We start from the raw sequence: 13,878 nt of genomic DNA on the forward strand, positions 1-13,878 counted from the left end.
CCCCCTGTCATGGGCAGGGACACCTTCCACTAGACTAGGTTCCTCAAAGCCCAGTCCAGCCTGGCCTAGAACACTTCCGGGGAAAGGGGCATCCACAGCTTCTCTGGGTAACCTGTTGCAGTGCCTCACCACTTTCATCGTGAAGAATTTCTTCCTTATGTCTAATTTCAATCCTTCTTTTTTAAAAAAGAAACAAACAAAACATAAACAACATTACCCCCTGTCCTATCACTACACTACCTTACGAAGGGTCTCTCCCCATCTTTCCTCTAGGCTCCCTTTAGGTACTGAAAGGCTACTATAAGATATCCCCAGAGCCTTCTCTTTTCTAAGCTAAATAACCCCAATTCTCTCAGCCTGTCTTCATAGGAGAGTTGCTCCAGTTCTCTGATCATCTTCATGGCTCACCTCTAGACATTTGTGTAAGCCACCTTCTTATTTCATTTGAATGTTCAGAATTTCATGGACCACTGTCATTCTCATGCAGCACATCACGTTGAGAGCTGCTTATAGGAATATGAAACAATGTGATATAATAGATTATACCTATTCTCTAACATAAAGCAGAGCAATGCATTTTTACCTGTGTTCTATGATTCATGTATGTTAGATATGTCCATGGCAGATGTTTCAAGTACTTCATTTTAAACAATTATGTTTGTACCAAAGAGGAAAAAAGTGCAAATGCAATTCTGATTTAATAGTCTTTTGTACTGGATCAAATTGTTCAAGATATGGAAGGTTGACAGACTTTCTGGGTGTATGTAAAAATGAGCTGTACACAGGGGGATTAGTCTGCCACTGGGGGCAAATAAAACCTATAACACTGCTCTGTTGCCTTTCTCTTGCTTGCCAAGCCCATCAGCAGCTGCCTAGAGGAAGATTCACAGGAGCTGTTCCTTCATAGGAGTTTTCAGAGAATTAGGGGTGCGTTGTCTCTATCTTTCTGATTGCAGGGACCAGCAATGATACCTCCAGAATCTAGAATGAACTTTATTCATTGTGCTTGTTACACAGTTTTAAACTCCTTTCTTCTCCTACTTTCATTTCTTTATAAATCAGTCCTGTATGTTCTTTTCCCTTAGTTATGCCACAGATATATTTTGCAAACTTAAACCCCTGAATTCTGTTTCTACATGACAATACCAACGAATGCTGAACATAAAGAATATACACCGGCAAGATTTGTGCAAAAGCAACGAATTAGTTATATTCTTCTCTGCTTCATCTCATTTTGACCTGGCCTGAGAGTGCTTCCATAACTGCTAAAAGATATGTATATCCTCTAATGGACTATAAAAGTGAAATCCTTAACAGAACTTTATTCTATGTTGGATCTACTTCAATAATAATTAGTTTCTTCATAGAATTGCAGTTTTGAGGTTCTTAGTGGTAGCCTATCTCAAGTTCATGCTCAATGTCCTCTAGGAGATCCTGCTCATCAGCGGGGGTTGGACTAGATGATCTTCAGAGGTCCCTTCCAACCTTGGTCATTCTGTGATTCTGTGATTTCTTCTACCATTAAATAAAACATTAGATATTTAATACAGTAATTGTTTTGACAGTTCTGAATCTTCTGAATGAAGACTTTTTTCAAATTGTTCTGACCCTGCTTTTCCATATAATCCCTCATCATCTTTGCTGTGGAAAATCAGTGAGAATCTTCTTGGACTCAGGTTTTGAGTCCATGACTCAGGTTTTGAGTCCATGACTCATGGACTCAAGTAAACCCATTATGGAATATTTTATCAATAGCAAAAGAAAATTCCTAAGTGTGTTTTAAATGACCAGGGAAGGGACATCTTTATTCTGCGTCATTCTGAGAAAGCTTTTCAATTTTGCATTTTTTTGGTGGTATATCAGCTTAATTTTGCCTTCAAATAGATGAGTGGCATCAATTATTTAATTTAAAAGTGTGTAAGATGAAATAGAACTCACCTAGTTACTGCTTTTTCATATTTTTTTTAAACTCCTGTTCATATATAGCATATGATGTAGATAGTACTGTATTTTGTGCAATTTTGTAAATTACAAAAATAGCAATACAAAACTGATCCCTGTATGACAAGAAACATGTACAGATAACTTGCCACTTCTGTAAGTACGGTTTTATTGTCTTTAAAAACTTGATCAGACAGTTACTAAGGTATATACACATAATCTTCTTACCTAGTATTTCTGTAGTCCAAAAATTCCAAGATAAATTGTGTAGTAGTGTGATTTATTAAATTAAGGCACCATTTACAGAGGTATAAAAAAATGGAAAGAAATACTTGTAGCCCTTTTTGTATATGAAAACACTATTGCTTGTTTTCTGGGGAAGATAGCTTGTGTTTTCACTTTTCCATATATTTTAAAAGAAACAATAAATAAACTTTTTTCCATGTTACGTTTGTTATTGTTGTCTATAAATTCTTCAACTGAGCATGATGCTGTGAGATCCTGATATATTTCTCAGTGGAAGCTTAATCTTCCATATTGACCATTTTACACAATAAGGTGTGACTTGGCATGGAGCTCAAGTCAATAAATCTGACAGGACCTATTTTGAATTTAAAGGACACTATAAACTTATAAACTATTTAATTTAATATTTTTGAGGGTTTTTCTAATTGTCCAAGTAAAAAATAAAGATATTTACAGGATTTGCTTGAACCCAAAGTTCAGTCAAAAGGTAATAGAAGACAGATAAGCCCACAGATACTGAAATCACAAATATAAGGAGAAAAAAAAAAGCAAAACACAAACACACAACCCCAAAACCCAAATGTAAGGCAAAATATATATATATATATGTAAAGTATATACTATCTCTCTTTACATATATATGTTCCAAATAACTTCATGCTATGTTCATTCCCTGTCTCACTGCTTGCCCAGCAAAAGACAACATAAGGGAATTACCCAATATTTCTTAGCCTGGCAGGCATGTGTCAGGTTGAAAGAAAGAAAACTCATCCCTGCTATTATCAACAGATAACAGATTTAAAATATTTTCCCATTCTGTATTCCAATGAAATAATTTCTCAGAAAATAGGAAAGAAAAGACCATCAGTTGCAGAAAGTAACAGCAATAGAGTGCTTACCGGGAAACTGAGAAAGTTTTAAATTTGTGCTCTGTCTTGTTCATCTTGTCTTGCACTTAACTCTCATTCTCTCATCAAAGGGAAGTGTCCTGGTCACCAAGGCTTTGAGCTCTTCTAAAGCCTCTTGTATTTTCCACTGGAGCCACTATATTTAACTATTCTTTGCTGAGTAGGACGGGCAAAAGGGAGGGCTGTTTTGTAGCTCAATGACTAGCACCTCAGTCTTTCCTTATGGCTACAGTTTTGAAAAAGAACCTCTCTATGCTAATTCTGAGAAATCTTCCACCTTGAAGTCAGTATGTGAATCCCCAGGATACTGTGGTTTTATTCATCTTAGCATAACATCTTTCATGAAAGAAAGTGGAATAACGATCACGTTATGTATTTATGTTGGAACCCTGAATGCTTTTTTGTATGTCATAGGAAAAATATAAAAATATTCTCACGTATGTGTGCTGTCCTGATTTACTGTTATGGCTGGGCAGTGGTCTATGCTTAGTTGAGTTAGCTTTGTTATAAATATGTGGTTTCAGTAAATTAACGCTCTCAGAATAAAGATCTCATAGAAGTTAACTGCTGCAGAACCAGTGTAATAGCTCCAAAATAGAAAGCAGAGGATCAGCATGTGACTGTTCATTTTATCTTCCCAACAAGGCTTCCCTAAGTAGCAAACACCAGCTGCAGTTAAAAATAGAAGGTGATAAGCAACTAGGATCTTTAACACTGAAGTCACCCTTCATAACGGCAAGAAGCCGAAAGCAACAATGAAGTCTCTCCGATTCCTTAGTGCTGAAGCATTCGTGTCAAATGCAGAGTTTGCAAGGAAGAGTCTCAGCAGTGTTGCCCATAATCTTTTTCCTCTTCTTTTTAAAGCAAGCTATTTATTAGAGCAAGGGGAAGTGATTCATGACTTGGTAAAGAACTGGCCGCTTGTCGACTTTAACATGGGAAAACTTCTGGGAACTACTATGGACTACCAGGAAGACCTGAGCCACAGAACCTGCTCAGTGTGCTTGGAAAGCTGTCTTACAGGGCTGAGAGACTATGTCCTGCATCATCCTTCTCCCTGTGTGAAAAGGTTGAAAGTAGTGGACCTGACAGGTATAAAAGATGTTGAAGTTCAGTTTTGTGACTGTAAGAAGCCAATGGGGAGGTGGGCTAGGACAGAACTGCTCTCTAAGCTTTGTTTAGAACTGCTGGTTCACCTGCAACAAATGCAATGCAAGCCATGTACCTTTGAAATCAGTATTGATGTACTAGTTGACTTGTTTGTTACAGAACGCAACTATGAGCTGGTAGTGCAGGCCCTGTTGCAGAAGTGTTATTGTCCACTGAAGATCTGCTGTGTGGCATTCAGAGCTGACAACTTGGCTTTGCAGAAATTCTTCTATATCGTAAAGCTCACTGACCCCTCTTTGTTGCGCAAACTGGAAGTAGTTCACAACGTCCGCCTGGAAATGGAACACTTGGAAATACTCTTCAACAGTATCCACTTCCCTCTACTGATGTCCTTGACCTTGCCAGCACGAACATTTAATGTGCAGAGACACACAGCTACAGATGAACTGATGCTTACTACCATTGGAGAAAAGATGGGTGAAATGACACAACTGACTGAGCTGAGTCTGGCATTTTCTATACTCACAGGAAGAATACAGAAATTGCTCAGGTAACTTGGTCATCCTGCTTTCAGCCAAAATGTAAAGAACAGTCATTAGTGCCATCAGCAATTTGAGAACCTTGTAGAATAAGGCAGTTACGGGTTTCTCAAGGTGCTTGCGAGAAAGAGCATCAGGAAGCTAGGGAAGAGTGTTTTGGGGGGAGAAGTGGAAGTCAGTATATTGTCTAATGCATGTAGAAAAACTGTCTTTCTTATTAGTCTTTCAGAACCCATCTAATGAGTATGAGAATATTCTCTTGGCTGCCAACGTAAGACAGGAGTACACCAGGACATCTTTGGTTTGCCCCATTAAGCTCTGAAGCTTAAGGGATGGTTAGGTGAGGACATCAGGGAAGGTCCACCCAGGAAGTTGTCTAGGGCAATGAAGTTGACCCCATGCCTTGAGACTTCCTCCACCAAGAAGGAAAGAAGGGTAATAGTAGTAGGCGACTCCCTTCTGAGGGGAACAGAGGGCCCCATATGTCAGCAAGACTCTACCTCTAGGGAAGTCTGCTGCCTCCCTGGGGCCCAGGTTAAGGACATTTCTCATCTGGTTCGCTTCTCTGATTATTATCTCTTACCAATAATTCAGGCTGGCAGCAATGAAATTGCTGAGAGAAGCCTGAAGGCTATCAAAAGGGACTTCAGGGGATTGAGGCAGTTACTGGATGGAGTGGTGTTTTCCTTTATCCCTTCAGTGGCAGAGAGGGATACTGAGAGGACCTGGAAAGCCCAGCTGATAAATACATGGCTGGGAGGCTGGTGCCATCACAGGAATTTTTATTTTTATTTTTTTATTTTTTTTTTGACCATGGGTATGTTTACTTAGCACCTGGCCTGATACGTGCAGCTGGTTCCCACCTGTCTCAAATAGGGAAACAGATACTAGCCCAGGAGCTTGTTGAGAAGGCTTTAAACTAGGTATGAAGGGGGATGGGGATGAAATGAGGCTCAAGAGAGATGAGCCTGGAGGAGCAATGCCAGGGTCGGGGGTGAGGGCAATGGTGCAACTGAAGTGTGTTTACGCCAATGCGCACAGCAAGGGCAATAAACATGAGGAGCTGGAAGCCATTATCTAGCAGGCAAACTGTGACTCAGTTGCCATCACTGAAAGATGGTGGGACCACTCACACGACTAGAGCACTGCAATGGATGGCTATGCACTCTTCAGAAAGGACAGGCAACAATGGAGGGGCAGTGGCGAGGCTCTCTATATTAGCGACTGTTTTGATGTTGCTAAGCTCAGGACTGAGAATGATAAGGTGGAGTCCCTATGGACAAGGATCAGGAGGATTGCCAACAAGGCAGACATCCTCTGGTGGGGGTCTGTTATAGACTGCCAAACCAGGATGAAGAGATAGATGAGGATACAAACAGCTGACAGAAGTTGCACAGTCGCCAGCACTTGTTCTCATGGGGAACTTCAACTTCCCAGACATAAGCTGGAAATAAAATATGGCCCTAAGGAGGCCATAGGAGGTTCCTGGAGTGTGTGGAAAACAGCTTCGTTACTCAGCTGGTTAGTGAACATACCAGAGAGGGTGCCCCACTAGACCTGTTCACAGAGAAAGACTGGTGAGAGATGTGGTGGTTGGGAGCTGTCTTGGGCAGAGTGACCACAAAATGGTTGAGTTTTCTATTCCTGGTGAAATCAGGAGACAGGTCAGTAAAACTGCTACCTTGGACTTCTGGAGGGCAGACTTTTAACTGTTCAGGATGTTGGTAGGGAGGGTCCCTTGGAAGTCAGTTCTGAAGGGCAAAGGCATCCAGGAAGGCTGGATGCTCCTCAAGAAGGAAGTCTTCAAGGTGCAGGAGCAGACTATTCCTGCGTGTCGTAAGATGAGCCAGTGGGGAAGAAAACCAGCATGGCTGAACAGGGAACTTTTGCTGAGTTTCCAGAGGAAAAAGAAAGTTTATATCCAGTGGAATAAGGTACAGACAACTAGGGGAGAGGAAGTTGCCAGAATGTGCAGAGAAAAAATCAGCACGAGCTCAACCTGGCCACTATGGTTAAGAATAACAACAAATGTTTTTACAAATATAATAATGGTAAGAGGAGGTCCAAAGTGAATCTACATCCTTTACTGAATGCAGGGAAGAACATGACTACTGAGGATAAGGAAAAGTTTGAGGTTCTTAATGGGGGAGATGGGGACAGATGGGAAGAATAACATTTAAAACCAGATTTCAGGTATGTATTTTTTTTTTTTCCTGTTTTAAGTATGGCTTTCATGATTTACCAAAATTATCTCTCAGGATTTTTTAAAAATATAAATAGTCTTTTGCCTATTTTCGTTATGTCTTTAATCATATGCATACCCTGGATACAGATTTGGGAGAAGTGTTTGTGTCTGTTGCTTCTCTTTTACTCCAGTCAGGTGTTTATCACAGAGATTAATAACAAAGACACAGTTTGGGGGAAATGGTGAGACATTTAAAAAAGTTTCAGGTTTGTTTTGTTTTGGTAACATGTTAGCTTCTGTTTGTTTTGTTTGTTTGTTTGTTTGTTTTTCCATTTAGAGAGAAAAGAAAAATAGACTTAAAACAATCCCAATTTTCTACTCATGTTTTTATTTTAATCGAAATAACTTTTCTTGTAAATTTTTTCTCAGAATAAAATAGCTGCCGGTTCTGTATTACAATCCTAGTGGACAGAGGACCAGTAAGTCTGATGGCAGAAAGCTGCTGTGAAATTGAGTTGTTATACACCTTCAGTTCTCTTCTTGCTTCATCTCCTATCCTCTCTCCTGTGTATCTCCAGAGGAGGATATGATATGTCCACCAGTCTCAGTGACTTAATTTTTTTTGCATCCAAGGCACTGCAACATCACTGGCAGCAGACTGAAAATTAACCTGAGTTTGAAAATGTCATTTGGGGCCTCCAGAAAAAAAATATTTGCCTTTAGATATCAATGTCATTAGTGCTTTGCAGGTATTTCCAGAAACAAATATTAAATAGAAACAAATATCAATTCTTGATGAACTGATACATCGACATCATTTGTTTTCAGAAGGAAATGAGTTTTTGCTACTGTGAAATGAATAAAAACAGTAACTTTATAAATCATTTTTTTAAAAAAGTTTGATTGCTTGTTGAAAAGATTTTAGAAGAGAACAGTAAGCAAGAACAAGAGAAAGCATAGCCTATGAGCAAGTTTGAAACAATTAGCGTTGTTTACATTGAATAAGGGAATATTGGAGGATGGAAAAAAATGATCGTGTGGCATTTTTTAAACTTAAATATGTTATAGACAGTTGTCACAGAAGAAGAAAGTATGCATAAATGTGAAAGAAATGGTAAATATGGTGAGAATTAATGAGTTTAGCTGCAACAACAAAAGCTGAGAAAGCCATAGAAAGTTCTCCATCACCGACGGTCTTTAAGAATAAGATAGACAAGCACCTGTCAGGAATGATGCTCATACAAACTTCTTCAAAGCAGGGAATGGATGACTTCTTTACTTGCAGCACTACCAATTTTTGAAAAGCTTTAGTAGAATTATTATAGTTTATCTCTTTTATGCTCAACATATTTCTTTTATGTTCAACATATTTCTTTTATGTTAAACCGACTTCAATCCAGTATCTTATTGACATCTTATTAATATTATCTTGTTAACTGCTGCCTTGGACTTCCCAAGGGCAGACTTTGAACTGTTCAGGACACTTGCAGGGATGGTCTCTTGGAAGTCACTTCTGAAGTGCAGAGGGGTCCAAGCAGTTTGGACATTCCTCAAGATGGGAGTCTTCAAGGTGCAGGAGGAGGCTGTCCCCATGTGCTGTAAGATGAGCCGATGGGGAAGAAGAGCAGCATGGCTGAACAGGGAACTTTTGCTGAGACTCCAGGAGAAAAAAAGGGTTTACCTCCTATGGAAGAAAGGACAGACAACTTGAGAAGAGTACAAGGAGCTTGCTAGCATATGAAGAGAAAAAAAAGAAAAAAAAAAAAAAAAAAAAAAAAACAGAAAGGCTAAAGTCCACCGTGAGCTCAACCTTACCACTGTGGTAAAAGTTACCAAAAAGGTTTTTACAGATATCTTAACAGTAAGAGAAAGGCCAAGGAGAGTCTCCATCCTTTACTGGATGCAGCAGGAAACATGACTACTGAGAGTAAGGAAAAGTCTGAGATTCTCAATGCCTTTACTAGTCAGACCAGTTATCCTTGGGGTACTCAGCATCCTAACCTCGAAGTCAGTTCCCTCAGTACCCTTAGGTGGATCCCATCTGGCCCCATCGACTTACGTACATCCAAGTGCTGTAGCAGGTCACCAACCATTTCCTTGTGGATTACGAGGGCCACATTCTGCTCCCCATTTCCCTTCACCAGCTCAGGGCACTGCGTATCCAGAGAACAACTGGTCTTGCCACTAAAGACTGAGGCAAAGAAGGCATTAAGCACCTCAGCCTTCTCCTCATCTCTTGTCACTAAGTTTCTCCCTGCATCCAGTAAAGGATGGAGATTGTCCTTAGTCCTCCTTTTCGTGTTTATGTATTTATAAAAACATTTTCTGTTATCTTTAACAGCAGTAGCCAGATTGAGCTCCAGATGAGCTTTGGCCTTTCTAATTTTGTCCCTGCACAGCCTTACAACATCCTTATAGTCCTCCCGAGTGGCCCGCCCTCTTTTCCAAAGGTCATAAACCCTCTTTTTTTTTCTTAAGGTCTAGCCACAACTCTCTGTTCAGCCAGGCCAATCTTATACTGCGCTGGCTTGTCTTTGGGCACGTGGGGACAGACCGCTCCTGAGCCATTAAAATTTCCTTCTTGAATTTCCTTCTTTCCATGCCTTCCTGTACTCCTTAAGAACTGCCTCCCAAGGGACTATGCCAACCAGTGCCCTGAACAGCTCAGTCTGCCCTCCAGAAGTCCAAGACAGCAGTTTTACTGATACCCCTCCTGTCTTTGCCAAGAATAGAGAACTCAACCATTTCGTGGTCACTCTGCCCAAGACAGCTCCCAATCACCACATCTCCCACCAGTCATTCTCTATGTGTGAACAGAAGGTCCAGCGGGGCACCTCCCCTGGTAGGCTCACTAACCAGCTGCGTCAGGAAGCTATCTTCCACGCTCTCCAGAAACCTTCTACACTTCTTCCTCTGAGCTGTATTGCATGTCCAGGATAAGTCTGGGAAGCTGAAGTCCCCCACCAGGACAAAAGCTGATGATTTCACAACTTTTGCCAGCTGCCTGTAGAACTCCTCATCCGTCTCCTCATCCTAGTTAGGCGGTTTAAAACAGACCCCCACCTTGCCTTGTTGGCCTTCCTGCTGATCCTAACCCATAGGGACTCGAAGTTTTCATTCCCAGCCTCGAATTCCACAATATCAAACACTCTCTAATATAGACAGCCACACCACCACCCCTTCTGTGCTACCTGTCCCTTCTGAAGAGCCTATAGCCAGTCATTGCAGCACTCCAGTCATGGGAGTGGTCCCACCACTTTTCAGGGATGGCAACCAAGTCATAGCTTGCCTTCTTCCAGCTCCTCTTGTTTGTTGCCCATGCTGCTTGCATTAGTGTAGATGCACTTCAGCTGGACTATTGCCTTCTCTCCCAACCCTGACATTGTTCCCACTGGCACACCTCTAACGGGACGTATTTCACCTCCGTCTCCCTTCTTACCCAGTTTAAAGCCCTCTCAATGAGCCCTGCCAGCTCCTGGGCTAGTATCCGTTTTCCCCTTTGAGATAGGCGGGACCCATCTGCAGTTATTGCCTGGTATCAGGTGCTGAGTAAAGCCCCCCGTGGTCCAAAAAAAAAAAAATAAAAAAAAAATAAAAAAAAATCTGTGTTGGCACCAGCCTCTGAGCCATGTGTTTATCAGGTGGGCTTTCCATGTCCTCTCTGTACCCCTCCCTGCCACTGTAGGGGTGGAGGAAAATATCACCTGTACTCCCACTCCATCTACTAATCGTCCCAGTCCCCTAAAGTCCCATTTGATAGCCTTCAGGCTTCTCTCAGCAATTTCATCGCTGCCAGCCTGGATTATCAACAGAGGAAAGTAATTAGAGGGGCGAACCAGGTTAGGAAGGTTTCTGGCAATGTCCCTGACCCTGGCCCCAAGGAGGCAGCAGACTTCCCTACGGGTAGGGTGAGGCCAACATACAGGGCCCTCTGTTCCCCTGAGAAGGGTGTCACCTAAAACAATTACCCTTCTTTCTTTCTTAATGGAAGCAGTCTTGAGGCGTGGAGTTGACTTCCTTGCCCTAGGCATTCTCCTGGGTGGACTTTCCACCTCATCCTCATCCACCAGTCTGTCAAGCTCCAAGGCCTCAAACCTGCTGTTTAAGGGCACCTGGGAAGGCGGGGACAGTGGGGAGGTGGGTTCCCTGCGATGCCGAGCAGGGACTTGTTTCCATTCCTCTCCATCTCCTAGGTCCCCCCCCTCTGCCCGACAGCAACAGGAGAGGGTCCACCACTGCTTGGGGTCTATCACGATGGTGCCTTTCTTTCAGGCCTTGCATGGAATTGCTCCACCAGTCTATCTCCCTCTCACACTCTCTGATAGCCCTTTATCCTCTCCACCTCCTCCTTGAGCTCTGCCACCAGGCTGACCAGGTCATCCACCTGCTCACACCTCACAAACACACAGTATCTCTGCCACCCTCAGATGGCAGCAACAGGCTCAGGCGCTCCCTGCGTCCAGAGACCCGAACTGGCGCATTTTTGAGTGGGCACGTAGTCTGGGTCACCACAGACTTTCTAGAAAGAGCGTTCTGCCTAGTGCAGGCCATGTCGGTTTAGCTATAGGTAGACAGACGGTAGATGAGCTGTTCTCCTGAGCCGGGGGAAAGCTCTGCCCCGTCTAAGTGCTCCCTGCCTGCATGCACTGCCCTAACTGACACACCATGCCCTGTTTGCCCGTCCTGGTCGCCGCGCTCCCTAGGGGCTGCCTTTGAACGGCCGGGGAGTGGGCAATGCTGGTTCCATCCGTGCCTCGTCAGCTTCCCTCATGAGGGCTGCCAGGTCCTGGCGGCTCCCTAGGCTGCCTCAAGTGGCCTCGATGCGGGAAAAAAAAAAAAAATCCCTGCCTGCCTCGATCCCCCGCTCTGCTGCAGAACGAGTCTGCCCCGGAGCTGATTGCCTCGGCGAGTGGCTGCAAAATGGCGGTGACACCCTCTTGGGCATTTGAAAACATACAGTAGAAACAAAACTAGAAATAAAATGTGATATTTTGGTAGAATTCTGATTGGCTTTCATCTTGGAATGAATCCTTCCTTAATGGATGTGATACAAACCTCTTGAATGGTAACATCATTCTAAAAGAAGAAGCCACCAATGCTTTCATGGTAGTAGTGATCTGGTACTAATTCAGCAAGTAATGGAACCTCACAGCATATAACTGTTTACATAATATACACATAGTATGTTACCAAATTAATACCCTCTAAATCAAAACAGTTGGAGTCAACCAACTGGGCAATGTGATCTAGTGGTTGGCACACTGCCCATGGCAGGGGGGGTGGAGCTCTTTAAGTTCCATTCCAACCCAAGGCATTCTATGAGTCATGTAAGGTAGGAGATAATTTACAAAACTGATTGCAGGAGCAAAATATACTTTTCATCATTGGAACATGCTTCTGTTTCTCAAAAGAGACTAATAAAATAATGAATGTGGCATATGGCTGCATTCATAATGTGGATAGTTGTGTGAAAATTTGTGAATGTAGTTTTCAATGTCTTACGGAATAAAACTTTTTTTTTTTTTTTTTTTTTTTTTAATTTTGCAGCCCACTAAAAACTCCACTGAAGATGCTGGATGTTTCTAACTGCTCATTGAACCATGATGATATGGCCTATTTAGCCAACAGCTTCCATTCTTATCACTTGGAAGCCCTGGACCTGAGTGGGCATGATATACCCGACCTTTACCCATCAACATTCTTTAAACTTCTTGGCCATTCCTCTTCAGTGCTTAGGAGTCTTATCTTGGAGGACTGTAATATCCAAGATAGTCATGTCAACATGCTGATTTTAGGCTTAAGCCCTTGTCATAAGCTACAGGATTTTAAATTTCTTGGAAACCCACTGTCATCTGAAGCACTTAAACACCTTTTCACATTTCTCTGTGAATTGCCAATGCTGAAAAATGTGGAGTTTCCAGTTCCAATGGACTGCTACCCTATTGGCATCAGCTACCCAATTGATGATGCTAGTCTCTGCAGATTTGATCACCAAAAATATGAAAGAATAGCAGAGGAGCTTAATCTCATTTTACTCCAAGGAAATCGGGAGGATGTGAAAGCTTCAACTCCAATCTTCGGCAGTTATGATGCAGCTGTTCAGGAGACAAATGAAGAATTGGGAGCCTATTTGATTATGTCCTTTAAGGAGACTTTAGAAAAGTTCACTGCTTCTCTTAGCAAAATGAGTTAAAGGTGTAACATAGTGGTGATCAGATGTCCTGCCGAATCAGAAGCTAGTTTAGTCTTTACTGGAAATGTGGACTTAATTGATTGGTTTTGAGTTTTCTTTAATTTCTGGACTGAATTTACTTCTGTTTTAATACCTTCTGCTCATCTGAGGTATTTTAATTATGCTATTTCATACCAATTACATAAATACTGCTTTGTCTCAAAAGAAGAGATCTTTAATAGCTTATCTTTTTACACAAAAGCACTTAAACAGTTTATTTCTTAGTAAAACAAGAGGTGTCTAAGCTTGGCTGACTTTTACAGTTTTCTCTGGATTTTGCAATGAGGCTTACAGCCCAACAGAAAAGAAGAGTGACATTTATTTGGCAAGCCCCTGTGCAAGAAAGGTATTTGAGTGACTGTACACAGCATCCCCGATCCCTCCACAAATTATATTAGAATGTGGGTAAAGTGGCTAATGGAGTGTCAGAATGCAGCAGTAGGGCCACAAAAACACATCTAGGGAACGTACTATAAAAGAGGAGGAATCCCTGGGTAGTAGGCAAGTGTCATAGTCTACTCAGCTTCTCACTTGTAACTCTGCAAACGGGCCAAAGAGAAAGATACTAGCAAATCTTATCTATTATCATCTGATTTGAGACATCTGCTGAAAGCCAGTCAACTCTATCAGAATCCAAACTGGAGACTTGTTTATCTTCTAGTTGATGGAAGGAAGGGAAGGGAAGGGAAGGGAAGGGAAGGGAAGGGAAGGGAAGGG

The 13,878-nt window shown here is 42.0% G+C and overlaps 1 protein-coding gene across 1 annotated transcript; it reads left to right on the forward strand.

Moving 5' to 3' along the window:
* The first annotated feature begins 3,784 nt into the window (after positions 1-3,784).
* Positions 3,785-13,804, forward strand: LRRC14B (leucine rich repeat containing 14B). The gene is made up of 2 exons (XM_035319637.1): positions 3,785-4,755; positions 12,477-13,804. Exons 1-2 carry the CDS (start codon positions 3,851-3,853, stop codon positions 13,120-13,122), a joined length of 1,551 nt encoding a protein of 516 aa, XP_035175528.1. The 5' UTR covers positions 3,785-3,850; the 3' UTR covers positions 13,123-13,804.
* Positions 13,805-13,878: the final 74 nt, after the last annotated feature.

The sequence above is a fragment of the Oxyura jamaicensis genome, chromosome 2, assembly GCF_011077185.1.
Source record: "Oxyura jamaicensis isolate SHBP4307 breed ruddy duck chromosome 2, BPBGC_Ojam_1.0, whole genome shotgun sequence".
NCBI lineage: Eukaryota > Metazoa > Chordata > Aves > Anseriformes > Anatidae > Oxyura > Oxyura jamaicensis.